This window comes from Crocuta crocuta, unplaced genomic scaffold, assembly GCF_008692635.1.
Source record: "Crocuta crocuta isolate KB4526 unplaced genomic scaffold, BGI_CrCroc_1.0 scaffold131, whole genome shotgun sequence".
Classification (NCBI taxonomy): domain Eukaryota; kingdom Metazoa; phylum Chordata; class Mammalia; order Carnivora; family Hyaenidae; genus Crocuta; species Crocuta crocuta.
Window position 1 is genome coordinate 12,127,178 of NW_027528977.1, and position 19,838 is coordinate 12,147,015.

The 19,838-nt window shown below is 39.8% G+C and overlaps 1 protein-coding gene across 6 annotated transcripts in view; it reads right to left on the minus strand.

Moving 5' to 3' along the window:
* The window catches only part of LOC144225979 (neuronal vesicle trafficking-associated protein 2), a 94,066-nt gene that overhangs the window by 48,615 nt on the left and 25,613 nt on the right, over positions 1 to 19,838 (minus strand). For 4 of the 6 annotated variants that reach the window (XM_077757292.1, XM_077757288.1, XM_077757291.1 and 1 more), the window contains 2 exons: positions 14,775 to 14,826; positions 4,741 to 4,891 (listed from right to left, as the gene is read on the minus strand). In XM_077757292.1, coding sequence (XP_077613418.1) covers positions 4,741 to 4,869 — 129 coding nt within the window. In that variant the 5' untranslated portion in view covers positions 4,870 to 4,891; positions 14,775 to 14,826. Of the gene's footprint in view, positions 1 to 4,740; positions 4,892 to 5,792; positions 5,948 to 14,774; positions 14,827 to 16,528; positions 16,546 to 19,838 lie in introns of those variants that run through there. The other 2 variants (XM_077757293.1, XM_077757289.1) reach the window with 2 other exon arrangements.

Consider the following 19,838-nt stretch of genomic DNA (forward strand, 5'->3'; position numbering starts at 1 on the left):
AAAAAAAAAGTCAAAAAATACACTGACCCCCCCCCCATGAACTTGTGCCCACCTTACCTCATCTCCCAAATCTCTTCCCCTCACTCAGAATGCCCAGCCAACCTGGCCTCCTGCCTATTCCTCTAGCTCCCTCACTGCTTATCCACATGCACGACCCTTTGCCCCTACTCCTTTTACTACCCATCCTGCAGGTCTCAGGCAGGGACCTTCCCCAGGAGGACCTCCCCTGACCCACCTCCATCACAATTAGGTCCCTTGCACCTTATCCTTTCTCACATCACAGCCCCACATTCTTTCCTTAAGACCCCCTCTTGAAGCTTGCGTCTCTGTACATCTGTACATCTGGCTTGCTTGAAGTCTCTCTTCCCCATTGGACTGGAAACTCCATGAAAGTCATGGTCATGCCTGACTTTTCATGGCTGCATATGTATAACCTAGCATAGTGCCTGGCACATTGAAAGCGCCCAAGAAAATGTGCTGGATGAGTGAGTGACCGAGTGACTAGGTGTTGATAAGTAAAACCATAGCTCCAACTATGGGTGGCTAGGTAAGGTGCCCAGAAGAGCTGGGTACCGTCTGAGCTGGGTTTAGGAAGATGAGTGCTCACCTATTAGGCAAAGGGTTGAGAAGAGCATTCTGGGCAGAAGGAATGGCCTGCGCAAGGAGGAGGAAGCATGAACCACCCTAGAGAGTGTGGAAAACTCAAGGGCATTGTTTCTCAACCTTGGCACTGTTGACATTTGGGGGCATGCATCTTATGCACTGTAGGACACTTAGCGGCCGTCTTGGCCTCTTCCCAATGGGGTCTCCCCCCTAATTTTCACAACCTAAAATGTCTCCAGACATTAGCAAATGTCCCACTGAGGGGAAAATCACCCTCCACTGCTCTAGGTAGGTCTGACCTGCTGGTGTTCAGGGTACAAAGTAGGAGTGGTAGGAATGGAAGCCAGTGGGGCAGAGAAGGATTTGCCAAGGCCAAGATTTGAGGGTTGTAGACAGTGGAGATGACTGGAAAGAGTTTCTGTGGGAGAAGGACCCAGCCCCATTTCCAGGGAGGCTTCCGCAGGTGCAGTGTGGACGGGATGCTGGCCCACCTCTCCTGAGGCAGGCACCAACCCCTCTAGTGTTGGGCAGGGAGGGGGCATTGGAGGCTGGGATGTTCTCTCTGGAGGGTCACGCCCAGGCCCCACCTGCTGGTCCAGGGAGCCCAAGGAGGAGCAGGGCCACAGATGAGAGTTTGAGGAAGCATTCTTGGAGGTGGGAGGCTTCTTGTTATTGAGGGCAGCACAGTGCAGAGGGAAAAATTGGGGTTTCGGGTACACTGGGATTCCAACCCCAGCTCTCCTATGCTGTCTGTGAGAATTGGACAAGTCACAGTATTGATCTGACCCTCAGTTTCCCCATCAGTGAAATGGGTGCACTATCCACCCCTCAACAGAGCCGTTGGGAAGATTAACTGAAATAACGGATAGGAATGCCTTGTGAGGCCCATTTCCAGCCCAAAGCAAGGACTTCAAACATGCTCATTTCTCCATTTAGTCTCCAAGTGGTTTTCCCCCTGAAACTCACGGTCTTCATACTAAAGCACAATTAGTGAGCAAACCTACAGATGATTGTCAGTATCACATACCAAGCACACTCTGTATTTTAAATTTTAAAAAAACATGATTTAACATTGGGGTTAAATATACTTCTTTCTGATGTGACCATTTTCAAACACTCACCATCTGACTGGAACCTAACCAAAGAGCTGAAGACTGCATCATGACTCCCTTCCCCTTCCCTGTAGTCCTGTGACTTAAGTCCCAATGCTATCATACCCACTGTACAATGAAGAGGCAGAGGGAGTTTAAAAAACTCGCTTCAAGACATCAGTCAAGGAAAAAAGTAAGAGATGGGGCAGGGCTGGGAACCCTCCTAGAGAGGTGGCTGCAGAGTCCCTGGTGCCCGCTAAGCGTTTGGAGGACCCATCGGGTTTCCTGAGTGCACTTCACTTCTAACACATTTGTTGTCATGTTGAGGGGGGAAAGTGTTTACTCTTGCAAATATTAGAAAGCCAAAATACTAGCATGGAACACCACTAATACAATTTCCCGCTCAGAGAAGAGAAGACAGAGGCCTGAAGGAGGAGAAACAAGCCACGCCAGTCACATTGTGGATTGTCAACTGAGCTCAGACTAGAGCCCAAGTCTGTGGACTCCCAGGCCAGCTGGCTCCTTGTTTCTGCTGAAGGGGAAGTTTTGGAACAACACTGCTTGGGTTCTGGGTTCTCTGGACATTGCCAGGATACCTCCTTAACGATGTGTTTTGGGAAGTTACTTGACCACTCCAAGCTTGAATGTTGTCATCTTCAAAAACTGGATTAAAGTAACAATTCCCTTATTGGGTCCTCTTAACTATTGAAACGGTGAAAGAAAAGTGTGTGTGTGTGTGTGTGTGTGTGTGTGTGTGTGTGTGTTTATACACAGGTTAGAACAGAATCTAGTATTTAGGAAACACTTGAAAATGATTATTATTCTTTTATAGCTACTTTTGTGCCATGTGCTTTACATCTGAGGCCATATATAACTCCATTCTGACCATTGTGAGGTAGGGGTGATCTTCCCCACTTCACAAAGGAGGAGATTGAGGCGCCTGGTAGGAAAATTTTGTCCTGAACGTGAGAAAGGCTGTGATCAGCCCCTGTGAGGAAGTGTCCCTGTAGGGATGCATCTCTCAGGATGCATTGCTTTCCCTTTCCATGCATTCAGGTACCTAGGGCATTTGGGCATTTGTCCTTCAGGCTTTGGGACAGGCTTCTGGTACATCTAGATTGGATGCTCAATGGCTATTGTACCTTTTCCTCTCTAAACCAGAGAAGAAAGCCCTCAAAGGCAAGAGGATGCGATGGTGGGGGAGTAAAGGGAGACAGAGGCCATGCTATCTCTGGATGACTTGCAGGTGTTTATAGGGATTGGGGGAAGGGTGACCTCACCACAATCCCTTCTCCTTGCACAGCTCTAAGGGACATGCAGGTCCCCCAGGCTGTAGCTGTTGGCAGAACGGTAAAGATTCTTCCTGAAGCCTCACAAAACCTTGAAAAAATATCTCCCTTTCCCTCTCCGATATCCATTATATCTGGGTTCAGATTCCAGCATTGCCACTTACTCCTTCTGTAAGCTTGGATAACTAACCAAATTTCTCTGATCCTTCACCTTTTCACCTATAAATTTGTGTACATAATCCCTGACTCCCCGGGGGAGATGTGCACCTAGCACAATGGTTCTCAACTTCAGGAGTCACCTGGGGAGATCTAATTAATACTGATGCCTGGGTCTCACCCCCAGAGCTTCTGATATAATTTTTCTGGGGTGTAGCCCAGATATCAGGATTTTCAAAGCTTCCCCCAAGTGATTCTAAAATGCAGTCAAAAACTGCGAACCTCTGCTGTACATGTAGCAGATGCCTAATTAATACTGTTCTTTCACATTTCTTTAGTGTTAAGTGCCTGTTCACATTTTATTTTTAAAAGCCTTACCAGTCTCTCGTGATGGCTCAAGGATTCTTTATTTCTGTCACCCCCATGTACATTCTCATACTGACAACCTCTGCACTTTCAAAACAGATGACTCAACCCCCAGCCAATCAGCCAGGCCTTTTATCTGGCTTTGGCTCCTCTTCTGTTCATTGGCTAGAGCCAATTGGTTAAGACACACAATGCCCTCCTGGAGATGCCAATGAGGAAACCAAACAGATGGAATGATCCATTGTTTGCTCTTCAGCCAGGGAACTCCATCATTCACCTCCAAATCTCTCTCTTACAGTACACAAAAGCTCACATTGTAAAACCCCAAGTTCTCTCAACTGGATCGGAAGCAATAATGTGTCTCCCACCTCCACCCATGGAATAACTTTTGCATCAGTGCCCACCTTGGTACAAATGCCCACCTCCATTCTTCATGGACTACTCCTATGTCAGGAGATGTGCCATCAGCCAGTCATTCATTGCCAGCCACGCCTCCCCCAAAGATGCTCTACTCTAGTCATGCTATTTCTCAAAAGCTCTCCATGCTTTGCATAGGTCTTAAATGTCTTTTCCTCCTGTAGTCTCTCTGGAAGGCTTTTACTCACCTTTACAAGCCAAATTCAAATGTTCACCTCTGCAGTTTACCTCATCTGTCCTTCCAGCCCCCCTCCTCCCCAACAGAATTTAATTGTTTCCACCCCTGTGCTCTCACAACCTGTGAAATTCTCAGGTACAGCATTTACCCTGATGCATTATATTAAGTATTTTACCAGAGAGGGATTTTGTCATTTGTCTTTTCATAACCAACTTGTAGCACAGGGATAGAGCCTTAGCAGGTGCAAACTAAATGCTTGTTGGACTGCATCCAATTCTCTGTCCTCAAATCTATACCAGTGAATTTTTGAAACGCCTCCCCCAAATAATCAAGGCAATTTTCTCCATCACCATCTACAAGCTATTAGCACTCATCTGCTACAATAAAACTTTAAAAGAGGAAGATTAGTTTTCTCGCCCATGTATGTATATGTGAACAAAAAATGAGTAAACACTTACCATAAACCTGAGATAACACAAGAAATGGCATGGCTCTGAAAGGGATAACTACATTTTACAAGAAAGGGGACATATTTAGCTGAGGGGATGGAAAGGTTTGGAGAGGTGGCATTTTTTGCTGCTTTATTTCCTGAGATGGGGGAAGCATGAGGGACTGATGGGGAGAAGAGCATCTGCTTTACCTTTTCCGGAGCAGGCAGCTGTAAGTGGTTAACCTCCAAGGGAGTGATGAGAGGGACGGTCTGGAAGCCATCCTCAACCGAAGGCGGCTTGGTTCCCTTCTCACTGGGGTTACTGTTCAGCTTCACCATCCTTACACCTTTCTTCCCAGACCTAAGGCAAGCAGTGGGGTTCTAGTTACAGTGGGAGGTGAGGCAGGGGAAGAGAGGGCTGACGACAGAGAAAATAGCGCTGTCCTCAACAGCTCCACTCAGCTTTCCATGTAGAGATCAGTCATCTATCTATCTTCTGCTAGATTTCCTGACATGATTCTCATTATCCAGTAAAACTTCTTTAATCATCAAAATATGACACCCGCCCATGTGGTTCCAACAGTCTTATAATTCAGGAAACTCAAGGAAAATCCCAGACTTACACAAACAATATACAAGCTTTAAAAAAAAATACAAGACACTAGAGCCAATACAGTCATATAATCTCGGTGAAAAGCTTATTCGTACTACAAAATTAAATCTTATTATTCTGGGTCACCCTGCAGTATGATAAATTTCACCTTACCACCGCACCTTACTACCTTGCTAGTTTTATTATGTTGGCTTTGCTTCAGCAATCTCCCTAAAACACAATAAGTACATTCAATGTCTCTATGTTACTGTAGCCTTTTACATGATATGTAGGTTGTACAGGAGGTACAATTTCCTAAAACAAAAAAGCACTGGCTTGAACCTGATCCTCCTATTCAGCCATGGAATGCCTCCATTTCCTCAATAGCGAAGGGCCATTTTTTTTTTTTTTTTGCTTCCATGGAAAGTTAGCAACCCCCATATTGCAAGATTGCCAACTAAATAAACAAATAGCATATATTTCTCTCAAGCTCCTTTGGAAGTCAAACGATGTTCCCACCTGAACCCTAGAAGCCCAGACAACTGGATTTCTCTTGTCAATCCTGCTGATGGAACATTAGACAAAATAGGGTTGTTGTGGAGGTGAAAGAGATGGTAAAGGGTCAGAGGATATTGAGCAGTGGTTATAGCAAAAACAAATGCCTACTTACTGTGATGCACTCTTGGGGGGTCAGAGCAGATTCAAGCCAATTTGAAGAGGAGGAGGACGGCCAGGAGTCCTCCCTCCTCAGCCCGAGCTCGTGGTGCTGAAAGGACAGCGCCTTGCCTGTGTCTGGATTGGGAGTTTCTGAGAGCGAGGCGCGAGCGAGAGGGGAAGAGCTCCTGGCAGCTGCCTGCCTGCTCCCTCGCTCGCGCCCCCTCCCACCGGGGAACGGGCTCCCACACCATCTGTCATCTGGCACCACCTGCTGTTTCTCATGCATGGCCACAACCAGGGCATGGGACAAAATGGTTTCAAGAAGTGGGAGGGATTCTGGCCATAATAATAATAGTAATAATAATAACCATATAACAAGCAATCCTTGAATCTTTAGAAAAACGGAAGGACACATATTCATTAGGAGGAGGGACTACCTTTTAAAATCTTCCAGAGCAATACTGTGAAAGCTCAAATGGTTCAGGACCTGCACTGTGCTCTGACCTGTGGTAAAGGGTGAAGGGGAACTAACGTCGAGTATCTCCCAAGCAGTGGGCACTTTTCCAGTCTCTACCAGACGATTTCCCTCATTTGCAAAATGTGATGGGGTTAATATGAGGTGTGAATGTGATATAACGACAGGAAAGCAGCTCTGAGTGGGGCACATGGCGAGCACTGCATGTCAGAAGCTGCCATACTCACAATGCCACTATAAACACACAGGTCAGCTAAGGTCGCACAGCTGGTATGCGACCAGGAACTGGAAGTGGAGGCCTGATACATGGCCACTGGTGTTTGTATGCAGTCCACACATTTACGTTCCAGGTCAGTGTCTGGAATCGGGGAAGGCAAAGTCCTAGTGTCAACTCTTTGAAGTTCTGGCTGTGAGGATCTTGGACATTTGTATTCACTCCCCCAAGCCTCCATTTCTTTATCTTGGATGTGGGGACAATAATTCCTCCCTTGCAGGGGAGTTGTGAATAAGACAAGATTGTGCTCAGGGAAACCCTTTTTAGTTCACGGACAGGGTTCTGAATGGCTGAATTATTTCATCCCTAGGGATTGCCCTTACGTTCTTCAAATCCTCTGAGATTAAGACTGTTGCCACTGGTTTCTCTCAGCTGTGGGTCAAATCATCGTTGGTCACTTATCTCCAGCTTTAGTGCTGTTATGGTGCGCTTCATAAGGCCCAGTGCTCTCGGCCTCCCCTTTCACTTCCAAAAATATCCTGGTTCCATGATAAGTTGTTTGGTCACCTTAATTAGTGCTCACGTGATGAGCATACACTACTAGCTAAAATGCCAGGAGAAAACATTCATATTATCGGTGTTGTTCACTAATGAAATGGACATATATGTGTCTGCATGCACATATAAGGCATCTGTGTGCATGTGTCGTGTGTGTGTTAAGGGAGATGTTTCTGAGACAGTAAAGTTTATAACATATCACAGCTGCACAGAGTATTATTAATAGAAGTATGCATATATGTGAGAGGAAGTTATTCTAATAAATATTAGTTTCTCCCTCCTTTCCAAAGATCAGGATGATTTTCAGGTGAGAACATTGTCTAAGAACAACACAATAGACACCCACATCGAGTCAATTGTGAAATCATGTTTGATCCAATTATTGCTGCCTCCAAAGGAGGAAAAAAATCCCTTGACACAGCTTATGATGGATTCACAAGTAGAAATCACACCTTTAATAACTCCAAGCCACAGATCCTGATAGGTCTTTTTCGTTGTTGTTTTTGGGGGTCTTGTTGGTGGTGATAGTGCAAAAAGGTGATTTTATTAAAGCATGGGGACATAACCCGCAAGCAGAAAGAGCTGACAGTTTAGTAAAAGGCCCACAAGGGCCTGTCTCATGGCAACGGGAAATCCAGGCTTCCTGGTATGTGAAGCCAGGAAAGAGGCTGCAGGAAGAAACACAGAGTGGAGTGATGTTGAGAAGCCACTTATGGGAGAATAATATTGAGAGGTGCTTAATATAATAGACTATTATTCTCCTATTGAGTTCTGGAAAATATGTTTGACAGTTGAAAGCAAAAATATGACATCTTTATGAGGTTTTCCATGTGTATAGATGTAATATATAGGATAAATGCAACATAAAGAGGGGAGGCTAACGGGACCATTGTGGTGGTAACGTTTCTATATTCTTTTTTTTTATTTTTTATTTTTTATGATTCAGTATCTGCTTTATTTTTTTTTTACAAATAGTTTCTTGTCACATTGGTTTCCATATAACACCCAGTGCTCATCTCCACAAGTGCCCTCCTCCATGCACATACGTTTTTATATTCTTAAGTGGTAAAGTATTGACTCCCACTAGACAGTGAAAAGTTAACTAGGTCTATTTTAATCCCCAGAAATAAGGTGAAAACCACAATAAGGAAGTTTAAATGGAATGCTAAAACAATTCAAATACCCCTAAAAAACTCAGGAAACAAAAAAACAGGAACAACAACAAAAACAAAGAAAACAAGATACAAATCATGAAATAGTAGTCTTAAATCCAAACTTAGCATTGTCATCCAGAGTTCACAGTTTACATTAGAGCTCGATCTTGGTGTCGTATATTCTATGGATTTGGACAAATGCATAATAACATGTATCTGCCATCATACTATCATACAGAATTGTTTCACTGCCCTAAAAATTCTCTGTGCTCCACCTAGTTATCCCTCCCTCTCCCCTAATGCTTGGCAACCATTGATCTTTTTACTGTCTCCATGATTTTGCCTTTCCAGAATGTCAAATAGTTGGAACCATACAATAAGTTGACTTTTTAGATTGGTTCTTTCACATAGTAAAATGCATTTATGTGGTCCTCCATGTCTTTTCATGGCTAGATAGATCTTTTTTTTTTTTTTTCTGCATAAGACTCCACTGTCTGGGTGTACCACAGTTTATCCATTCACCTACTAGAGGACATTATAGTTGCCTCCACATTTTAGTAATTATGAATGTGGCTGCTATACACATTTTGTGTGCAAGTTTTTGTGTGGACATAGTTTTCAGCTCCTTTAGGTAAAAACCAAGGAGTGCAATTCCTGGATCATATAAGAGTATGTTTAGTTTGTAAGAAACTGACAAACTATGTTCCAAAATGTCTGTACCATTGTGCATTCCCAGAAGAATGAACGAGAATTTTCTTAGTGTTGAGTTTTCTTTTTCCTTTGTTTTCTTATTGTTGAGTTTTCTTATTTCTTATTGTTGTTATTCTTATTCTATTGTTATTCTTATTCTATTGTTGTTATTCTTATTGTTGTTATTGTTATTTAATATTATTTTCTTATTGTTGAGTTTTGAAAATTCCTATATATTTTAGATAACAGTTCCTTATCAAATATGTCTTTTGCAAATATTTTCTCCCAGTCTATGGCTTATCTTTTCACTCTCCTGACAGCATCTTCTGCAGAGCAGAATTTTTTAATTTTGCTGAAGTCCAGCTTATCAATTATTCCTTCCATGGTTCATGTCTTTGGTGTTGTGTCTAAAACATCACCAGCAAACCCAAGATCATCTAGGTTTTCTCCTATGCTAACTTCAGAGATTTTATAGTTTTGTGTTTTACACTTAGGTCTGTGATCCATTTTGAGTTCATTTTCGGGAAGTATGTAAGGTCTTAATGATTTTGCATATGGACATCCAGTTGTTCTAGCACCATTTGTTGAAAGACTAACTTTTTTTGTTGTATTGTCTTTGCTCTATCAAAGATCAGTTGGCTATATTTATTTAGGCTTACTTCTGGGCTCTCTATTTTGTTCTACTGGCCTATTTACCTATTCCTTCTCCAGTAAAACACTGTCTAGATCACTGTAGATTTATAGTAAGTCTTGAAGTCAGATAGTGTTCCATCTTCCAACTTTGTTCTTCTTTTTCAATACTGTATTGGCTATTTTGGATCTTTTGCCTCTCCATACAAACTTAAGAGTTAGTTCATTGATATCCAGAAAATAACTTGCTAGGATTTTGACTGAGATTGCATTGAATCTATAGATCAAAGAAAACCTGGCATCTTGGGAAAAATTGATACATTTATAATATTGAGTCTTCCTATTCATAAATATGGAATATATCTCCATTTATTTTGCTCTCCTTTGACTTCTTTCATCATATTTTTATTTTTCTCATACATTCCATATATTTTGTTAGCTTATACCTAAGTACTTCATATTTTGGTGACACTGTAAATGATATTGTAGGTTTCTTTAAAAATGTTTATTTATTTCTTTTGAGAGAAAGAGTGAACTCAAGTGGGGGAGGGGCAGAGACAGAGAATCCCAAGTAGGCTTCATGCTGTCAGCACAGACCCTGATGAGGGGCTCGATCTCATGAGCCATGAGATCATAATCTGATCTAAGCCAAAACCAAGAGGTGGATGCTCAACCAACTGAGCCCCTCAGGCACCCTAGTATTGTGTTTTCAATTTCAAATTCTACTTGTTAATTGATGGTACATAGGAAAACAATTAAGTTTTGTATATTAACCTTGTACCCTGCAACTTTTCTATAACTGCTTATTAGTTCCAGGAGTTTTGCTGTTGATTCTTTCAGATTTTCCACAGAGACTATCAAGTCATAAATAAATACAGTTTTATTTCTTCCTTCCCGATCTGTATACCTTTTATTGCTTTTCATACTTTATTGCATTTTATAGGACTGCCAGTATGATGTTGAAACACAGTAATAAAACAGCCTTGCCTTGTTCTTGACCTTAGTGGGCAGTTTCCTAACATTAATATGATATTACCTGTAAGGTTTTTTTTGATGATGTTCTGTATCAAGAAGTTCCTTCCCTTCTTACTGAAAGTTTTTATAAATTAATGATAGATCTTGTCAAATGCTTTCACTGCATCTACTGAAATGAACATGCAGTTTTTCCTCTTTAGCCTGTTGATGTGATGGATTATATTAAGTGATTTCCAAATATTGAACCAGCCTTGCATACCTGGCATAAATGGTTGTGTGTATTATTGGTTGTGTGTACAATTATTTTTATACATTATTGGATTCAATTTGCTAATATTTTGTTGAAGATTTTTACATCTATGTTCATGAAAGACATTCATCTGTAGTTTTCTTCTTTTGTAAACTCTTTGTCTGACTTTGGTGTTAGGACAATGTTGGACTCACTGAATAAGTTAGGAAGTATTCCCTCTGCTTCCATCTTCTGGAAAAGATTGTAGATAATTGGTATGATTTCTTCCTTTAATGTTTGGTAGAAATCACCATTGAATCCATGTTGGGGTGAGCACTGGGTGTTATATGTGAGTGATGAATCACTAAACTCTGCTCCTGAAACCATACTACACTATATGTTAACTAACTTGAATTTAAATTTTTTTAAAAAGGCTATTACTGATTCTATTTTTTTAAGAGATACAGATCATTTAGACTATTTCTTCTTGTGTGAATTTTGGTAGAGTGTGTCTTTCAAGGAATTGGTCTGTTTTATCTACATTATTAAATTCGCGGGCATAGAGCTGTTCATAGCATTGTTTTATTATCCTTTTCAGGTATATGGAATTGTAATGATGTCTTCTTTTTAATTTCTGATATTAGTAATTTGTGCCCTTCCTTTTTTTTCAGTTAGTCTGGTCAGAAGCTTATTAATTTTATTAATCTTTTCAAGAACCAGGTTTTGGTTTTGTTGATTTTCCCTACTGATTTCCTTTTACTTACTCCTTCAGATATGTATTGGCCCTGTTTTCTCTCTCTTTATTTCCTGGGATGCTAAATACATGCATGTCAGACCTTTTCCCAACATCTCTTAAGGGAAAGTATCTATATGTTTTCTCTATTGTCCATATATTTTTCTTTTTCCTCTTCATGTTTTAATCTAGATATTTTCTGTTTGAACTACCTTCTACTTCTCTAATTGGCTCATTGAGTTTTTATGGGCTCTTTTGTTTAACTTGTCTAATTTACTGGTAAATTGTCTATTGGGTTTTTAATTTTGTTATTTATAGATAGTCTTTATAGTTCTTTTTGTGGATTTCAGGTCTTTAGTGACATTTTGCATTGTCACCTATTTTCTTAATAATACTATTCACAAATATTTTAAAACCCACCTTTGAGAATTCTAGTATCCAGATCACATATGGACATGGGTCTATTACCTTTTTATTCTCCCTTGGTTGACCCTGGCATGCCTATTAATCTTTTATTGACTATTTTGCACTGTATATGAAAATATACACATAGGCTCTAGATTCTATTGTTTTCCTAAAAAGATCATTTAATTTTATTCTGACAGGTAGTTAAATAGGGGCAAATTCATTTTGATCCAAATAGAGATTGAGATAATTAGAGGCCAGGTTTCAGTTCTTGTAAGATCTGATCTGTTTTTGGTTTGAAAAGTCCCTTGGGGGTCTCAAATGAAAACCTAGGGTGTGAAGACCCCTCCTCCATGGCAGACCCTGAACTCCAACTGTTGTTTCTCTGTGGCACCAAGAAGCTTCAAAGGTTCAACTTAAGTCTCTTATCCTCTTCATATCCATTTCCTATTTGGGTTATCAGCTTCAAGTACAAAGTAGAAATCAGAAAACATCTTGAGGGAAAATATGGTAGAGAACGTTGGGCTCGCTTCCCAGCAGTTCCCTTTTCTCTACGATCTTGTCACTTCCAGTCCTGTATATCTTGGTAGCAATAAACTTCAAAGTTTGTCTCCCCAGCCCCAAGAGACTGATGAAAACTCTTGGCCACTGCTTTATGCTAAGCTTCTAGGCATATCATTAAGCACTGGCAGTGTGAAGGGGGAAAGCAGTGAGAATTGAGGGTTTGCCCCAATCCATTATTAACTTTTCTTCAGAACCTTAGCTCCCTAGGTCCTTGCTTCACTGGTTCTTCTTCTTCAACAGCTGTTTTGTTTGTTTTATTTTTAATTAACAAACTTTTTAAAATATTTATTTACTTGGGGGACAATGTAAGCAGGGGAGGGGCAGAGAATGAGGGGCAGAGGATCCCAAGAGGGCTCTGTGCTGACAGGCTAACAGCAGTGAGCCCAATGTGGAGCTTAAACTCACAAACTGAGAGATCATGAACTGAGCCAAAGTCAGACGCTCAACCAACTGAGCCACCCAGGTGCTCCAGCAAACTTTATTTTTTTAAAGCAGTTCAGGTTTACAGAAAAATTGAGTGGGAAGTACAGAATTCCCATATACCCACTCTCCTGCCACCATCCACCCTGGGCAAATGCACATCCAGTTTCTCCTGTTATTAACATCTGACATTAGTGTGGAATATTTATCACAATTGATAAATTGGCTCAAATTGGATGAGCCGATATTGATACCTTATTGTTATTAACTAAAATCCATTGTTTACATTAGGAGTCACTTTGTATTGTACACTCTGTGAGTTTTAGCAAGGATATAATGTATCTGCAGTTACATGTATAGAATACATCCATCATTACAGTATCATACAGAAGAGATTCACTGCCCTAAAAGTCCCTTGTACTCTACCTTTTCATCTCTCCCTCCTTCCCTCCAAACCCCTCGCAGTGACTGATTATAAATTTGCCTTTATCAAAATGTCATAAAGTTGGAATCATACAGTATGTTGTCTTTTCAGATTGGCTCCTTTCACTTAGCAGAATGCATTTGAAAGTCCTCTATGTCTTTTCATGGCTTTAATAGCTCATTAGTTTTTACCACTGAATAGTATTCCATTGTTTGGATATACCACAATTCATTTATCCAGTCACCCAGTGAAAGCTATCTTGATGCCTTCCAAGTTGTAGCAACTATGAATAAGGCTACTCTATTTTATTTTTCCCCTTCTGAGTAAATTATTCATTCATCAAATAAGCAAATACTATAGACCAAACACGATGAAATTTCCCAAGGATAGTACCATGAACATAACAGACAAAACACCTGCCCTCATAGAACTTACATTCTAGCACCAAAGATAAGGAAACTACAGTTAATAAGGCTACTTTAAATTTTTAATTTTTTTTTAAATAAGGCTACTTTAAACATGGGTGTGTAGGTTTTTATATAACATAACTTTTCAACTTATTCGGGTCAATACCAAGAAAAGAAATGCTAGATCTTATGGTAAGAGTATGTTTAGTTTTGCAAAAGACTGCCACACTCTTCCAAAGTATTTGTATTATTTTGCAACCCTAATATCAATGAATGAGAATCCTTATTGCTTCATACCTTACTAGCATTTAGTGTTGTCAGTGGTTTGGATTTTAGCAATCCAAAGCTGTATCTCATTTTTTTAAATAGCTGTTTCTATTTTAGCCAAAATTTTAGTTGTTTTCAGTTTAGAAGTATTGCTAAGATCCTCCATCATGTCAAACAAGAAATTGAGAGTTGCCCTCGGAGGTCCTAAGTTCAAAGTTCCCAGAGAAGGGCTCTGATGGACCCTATTTGAGTCCATTGCCCACTTCTGACAAGGGAAACAAAATCTGACAAAAATCACAACTTCCATTCAAACCACATGGTTGAAGTGGACAAAAGCACTTCTTGGAAAAAAAAGGGAGCATTTCCAAAAAGTGGAGAGCAGTGTTGATCACTCAAAATAACAGATATCTAAATGCCACAATAGCTTGCTGAAGAGTTTAAACATTATCAATTTCACCCTTAAAATAATATGCTCTTAAGATAATGTATTGGCATTTCTGGATGAAACAATCATTATTCTTTAAACATTATTTGACAATTATAGGTGGCATGCACCATGAATTACTTATAGAGAATGTTTTTAAATCACCCATGTTTTTAGCAGAATGTCACAGGCATTTTTCACTTATAAATTTTTAAATTGTTATTCATTGTTTCTATAAGTTTGTAACCATTTTCCTTAATAATTGTGTGTACATTATGGAAATTAAGGATACAGCCTTTAGAGCCAGACTGTCTGGGCTCAAAACCCAGCTTTACCACTTGCTAGACTTCTGATGTTGGGTAAGTTTCTTAATCTCTCTGTGCCTCAGTTTCCTTATCATAAATACAGGATACTACGAATACTTACTGTGCAGGGTCACTATAAGGAGTTAATATCTGTAAGGTGCTTAGAACAATACCTGTAAGTGCAAAACAAATATTTATTCAAGTTATTCAATTATTAGATACACATTGTTTTAGACCTAGTTCCTATGTTAATCAGTTTTATTTTTAGTTTTATGATTTATACTTTTAAAATGTTTTCTTCTTCCTGACTTCCTTAAGTATATTTCATCTCTCTCTTTTGAACTTCCTGGAACAAATATCTAGTTTATTGCTTTGCTTTCTTCCTGTTTGAACATGAGAAATTATAGTTATTATTTTAATTTACCTCTGCTTATTGCTATTCTTTCATTATCATTCTTCAAATATTTTATAACTGAAAATTTGTTTCTCTGACTCAAGAGTCATTCAGCGTGCCTGGATGAATCAGTTGGTTAAGCGTCCAACCTTGGCCCAGGTCATGACCTCATAGTTCGTGAGTTCAAGCCCTGCATCAGGCTCTGCGCTGACAGCTCAGAGCCTGAAACCTGCTTCAGATTCAGTGTTTCCCTCTCTCTCTGCCCCTCGCCTGCCTCTCTCTCTCAAGAATAAACAAACATTAAAAAAAATTTTTTTAAAGAGTCATTCAGTAAATAGTTTTGTTTTATTTTTATTTATAAATGCTTACATTTCTTGTTTTTATTATTGAGAGAGAGAGAGAGAGAGAGAGAGAGAGAGAGAGAGTCTTAAGCAGACTCCATGCTCAGCACAGAGCCTGATCCTGATTTGGGACTCTATCCCACAACCCTGAGATCATGACCTGAGCCAAAATCAAGAGTTGGGTGCTCAATTGACTGAGCCACCCAGGTGTTGCATAAATGCTTACTTTTCATATTTGATAATTTGTATATTTTGAGACTCATTTCTAGTTTTATTGTTTGTAGCCCAAGAGTGTTTTTTCTGTAAATTTTCTGATTTGCAGAATGTATTAAATTTTTGTTGTGGCCTAACATACGTACTATTTCTGTTAAAATTTTCTGAGCATAAGGAAATAAATCATTTTCTGTATAAATAAGAATTTTTTAATATATATCTATTAAGTCAGTCTGTTACATAAGACATTTAAATCTTCTATACCCCAAGTGATTTCTCACTTGCTCGATCTGTCAGGAAATTAAATATAGGTGTTGCTATTTTTGATTAGCAAAATCAAATTTTGTTGTGATATTTCTCCTGGCAGTAAAGTTATGTTATTTGACATATAGCTTCATGATGTCACATCTTCTTGTAAATTTTGCTTTTATGGATATAAATGACCTATTATTCCTTTTTAGTGCTTTGTGATTTTAATTTCTCTCTCTCTAAAATACAAATGCAAACTCTTCTTTCCATGGTTTGTCTTTGCTCTTCCCAGCCTTTTATAATTGGACTTCAATTCTTGACTAGGTCATTATAAGCAATCTTTTTAACAGGGGAATTTAGGGGCACGTGGGTGGCTCAGTTTGCTAAGTGTCTGACTTCAGTTCAGGTCATGATCTCGGGGTTTGTTAGTTTGAGCCCCGCATCAGGTTCTGTGCTGACAGCTCAGAGCCTGGAGCCTGCTTCTGATTCTGTGTCTCCCCCTCTCTCTGCCCCTCCCCAGCTCACACTCTGCCTCTCTCTGTCTCTCAATAATAGACAAACGTTAAAAAAAATTAAAATTATATATGGGAATTTAGCTCCTTAAAATTAACTCCTGTATTGTCTTATACTTGTCATAATCTCTATGGTTCCTTGTGATTTCCTTTGTTTTCTACATACATATTTTTCTTCAACAATTTGAAAGGCACACATGTTTTTAAATGATGCCTTCAGTTGGGGCGCCTGGATGGCTTAGTCGGTTAAGCGTCCGACTTTCGCTTAGGTCATGATCTCGCGGTTGGGTTCGAGCCCCGCGTCGGGTTCTGTGCTGACTGCCAGCTCAGAGCCTGGAGCCTGTTTCAGAATCTGTGACTCCCTCTCTCTCTGACCCTCCCCTGCTCATGCTGTCTCTCTCTCTCTCTCTTAGAAATAAATAAAACATTAAAAAAATTTTTTTTAAAAAATGATGCCTTCAGTTATTTTTTATTTTGCCAAAAACATATTTGAATCAACATTCATCTCCCAGCCTCAAAAATAGAGCAAAATCCTTTGATCTCTTCCCATATAAATGAGATGATTAGCACACATTTTTTTCTCCTCCTTTTCCTGCCTCTCATTTCTCCTGTATTTATCAGATAGTAAACCCAAGACTTTATTTTCACTGATGCACATTTTCCCATTGTATTTCCATTTCCTCAGAAACTCTTGTCAAGATTCAGAGTGGGAGAAAAGTGAATACAATAGGAGTCTTTTCCCAAAGAACTCAATGATACTGTATCTGAAAATAATTATGTTACATACATAAGTTTCAAAGGATCTGTGAGCTTCTGTGGATAGGATTTCATTACATCTTAGCATTTAATGTTTTGTTTTGTTTCCATGTATACAATATATCTACGATGAAAGAGATGATAAAAGCACTTTAAATGTCTCATTATAAATCTTGTTGAGTTGTCAATTTAAGAGTGTTATTCAAAACTTAATGGTGTGATAGGAATATAAGCTTTTTAGAGATCTGCTCTAAGAATCTCCCAGAGGCCAGTATGTAAGGAAGCTCTGCTCATACCATTGCTAGGAGCTCTATATTTAAATTTCAAACAACAGCAGTCAGAAAGCTATGAAAATCATGAGATTCTCTTTCTTCTTAAAGAGGGAAGAGGCCATTGCCTACTTTTGATTTAAAGGAAAAATGGACAATAGGGAGGCAGAAAGTTCAGTCCACATTTCTTCTCAGATTGGCTAGAAATGGATGTAGAAGAAGAATTTCTAAATAAAGGAGGCAAGTCCTGGGGGTGGAAATTGACATCAGCTTAATTCAAGCAGGATCACTTATGAAGAACCCTTCCAATTAGGTCTGGGAATCCACTTAGAGATAAATTGATAAGAATAAAGCCTTTTTAAAAGTTTTAAATTTTGCCTAGAAGTATATGCCTTCAAAATGCATTCCAAGGGACTTTTTCCAGTTAAATGATCCATTCATCTGTCTCTTCCAACAAACGTTTTCCCAGTCTGTGTTGTAAAATGAGTCACACCTGAGCGGAAACTTTCACTTGTAGAAGAGGTTCCCCCAAAAGCCAATTCTGAGAGCTTTGAATGTATGAAACTTACTAAGGAATGTTCTCACGATGAAGAAGGGAAGGGGGAAGGAAGCAGGTCCAAGGGAGAACTTGAACTGTGGTACAACCTCAACAAGGCCTTCAGACAATCTCACAAGTACCTATGAAGCCAGAATGGCCTTTCTCAGTTGTTCGGAGTTCAGATGCAGACAGGTACCTTCTCCAAGAGGGCAAGACCTTGGGCAATGTGGCTCTCTTCGGCCAAGGGCAGTTCTTGGAGAGGGCTAGAAGCTAAGGCTGTCAGCCAACACCTGAGCGGCCAAAGACTTTCAGTCCTGAAGGGGGGAATCTAACTGGGCAGCATGGCATCCACCATAGGCTCTGTCCTAGGCTGTCATCATGCTCCCTCATGTGACAGTCACACCCTGTGACTTCACATATCATTAATATACTGGTAACTCTTACATGTTTACCTAAAGCAGAGATTTCTTCTGGACTCCAGACACCTATATACAACCCTTTTCCTTGACATTTCCATTCCAATGGTTCACACGTACATGAATTGCAACATATCCAAAACTGAACTCCTCATCTCTCCCCTCGAACCTGCTCCTCCGTGTTGCCTCTTGGTGAACTGCACCATCATTCATCCATTATCAAACCAGAAAACCGAGAGGAATTCTTGACATCTTATTCCTCACTCCTACATCCAGTCACTGAGTTCTGATCATCTTCCCTCCAAAATATGTCTCCCATCAGTCCACCCTTCTCCCTCCATGACTCCTGAATCCATTCTGTCTCCCCATCTAACGAGTCTCCTGGCAACGGTATTTTCCTCCCTGCCAATATATTCTTTATACCGTAGTCCAAGCAATTTCTGTAAAATGAAAGTCTAATAATTTTATTTCCTTGTTTAGAACTCTTCAGAGGTGTTTCTTCCTCATCTCCTCCTCCTCCCCCACTCCTCCTCCTCCTCTTCCTCCTTAAAGATAAATCCAAAATCTCAAACTTAGCCTCAAAGGCTCTTTATGGTTTGTCCTCTGCCTATTCCACAAGTCTATGCTCCAGCTTCCCTGATGCCCAAACACACTCCTTTCCAACCCAGAGAACTTCCATATGATGTATTTTCTGTGACTTCCTCTTCAGGGGGGTGCTCTTTCCCATTCCTGTAATAATTTCTTATAATTCTTCAGAGTCACTTAAGTATTACTTCATCAGAGAAGTCTCCCCTGAGATCTCAGACTATATTTGACTCCTCTTTTACTCCCATAGGACTCTGTTTTTAGGTTGGAATACCTATTGTTCTTAAAATTTTTATGATTATTTGTGTAATTATGGTTTAATGAGAGTAGGGATTGAGTTCTTCCAACCTAAATATCGACAACCAGGGGACAGATGGGCAAATTTTGGTTTACATTATATGATGGAATATTATGCAGTCATTAAAAATTATGTCCTAGAATATTAAGTCACATGGGAAATGTTTATAATGTTGAATAAAAAGAGTACTCAAAATTGTAGAGATATGATTTTGACTCTGTGAAAATATAAAGGCTGCATACCAACTACTAAAAAGAAAGAATAATTATGAAATGTGACAGAGGTACTAATTGTTGCTATAATGGCAATCATGTTACCATATGTAAATGTATCAAATTAACCTGTTGTACACCTTAAATTTACACAATGCTGTATGTCAAATATATTTCAATGAAAAAGACTAAAAGATATAAAAATGTTTATAGATTTTTTCTTCTGGATGAAATTTTGGTGGATTTTCATTCTTTTCTCAACACTTCTCTGCTCATCTCTCTAAAAACATGCTATTTAGGGGCACCTGGGTGTCTCAGTCAGCTAAGCAGTCGACTTCGGCTCAGGTCATGATCTCACGGTTTGTGAGTTCAAGCCCCCATCAGACTCTGCTGTCAGTGCAG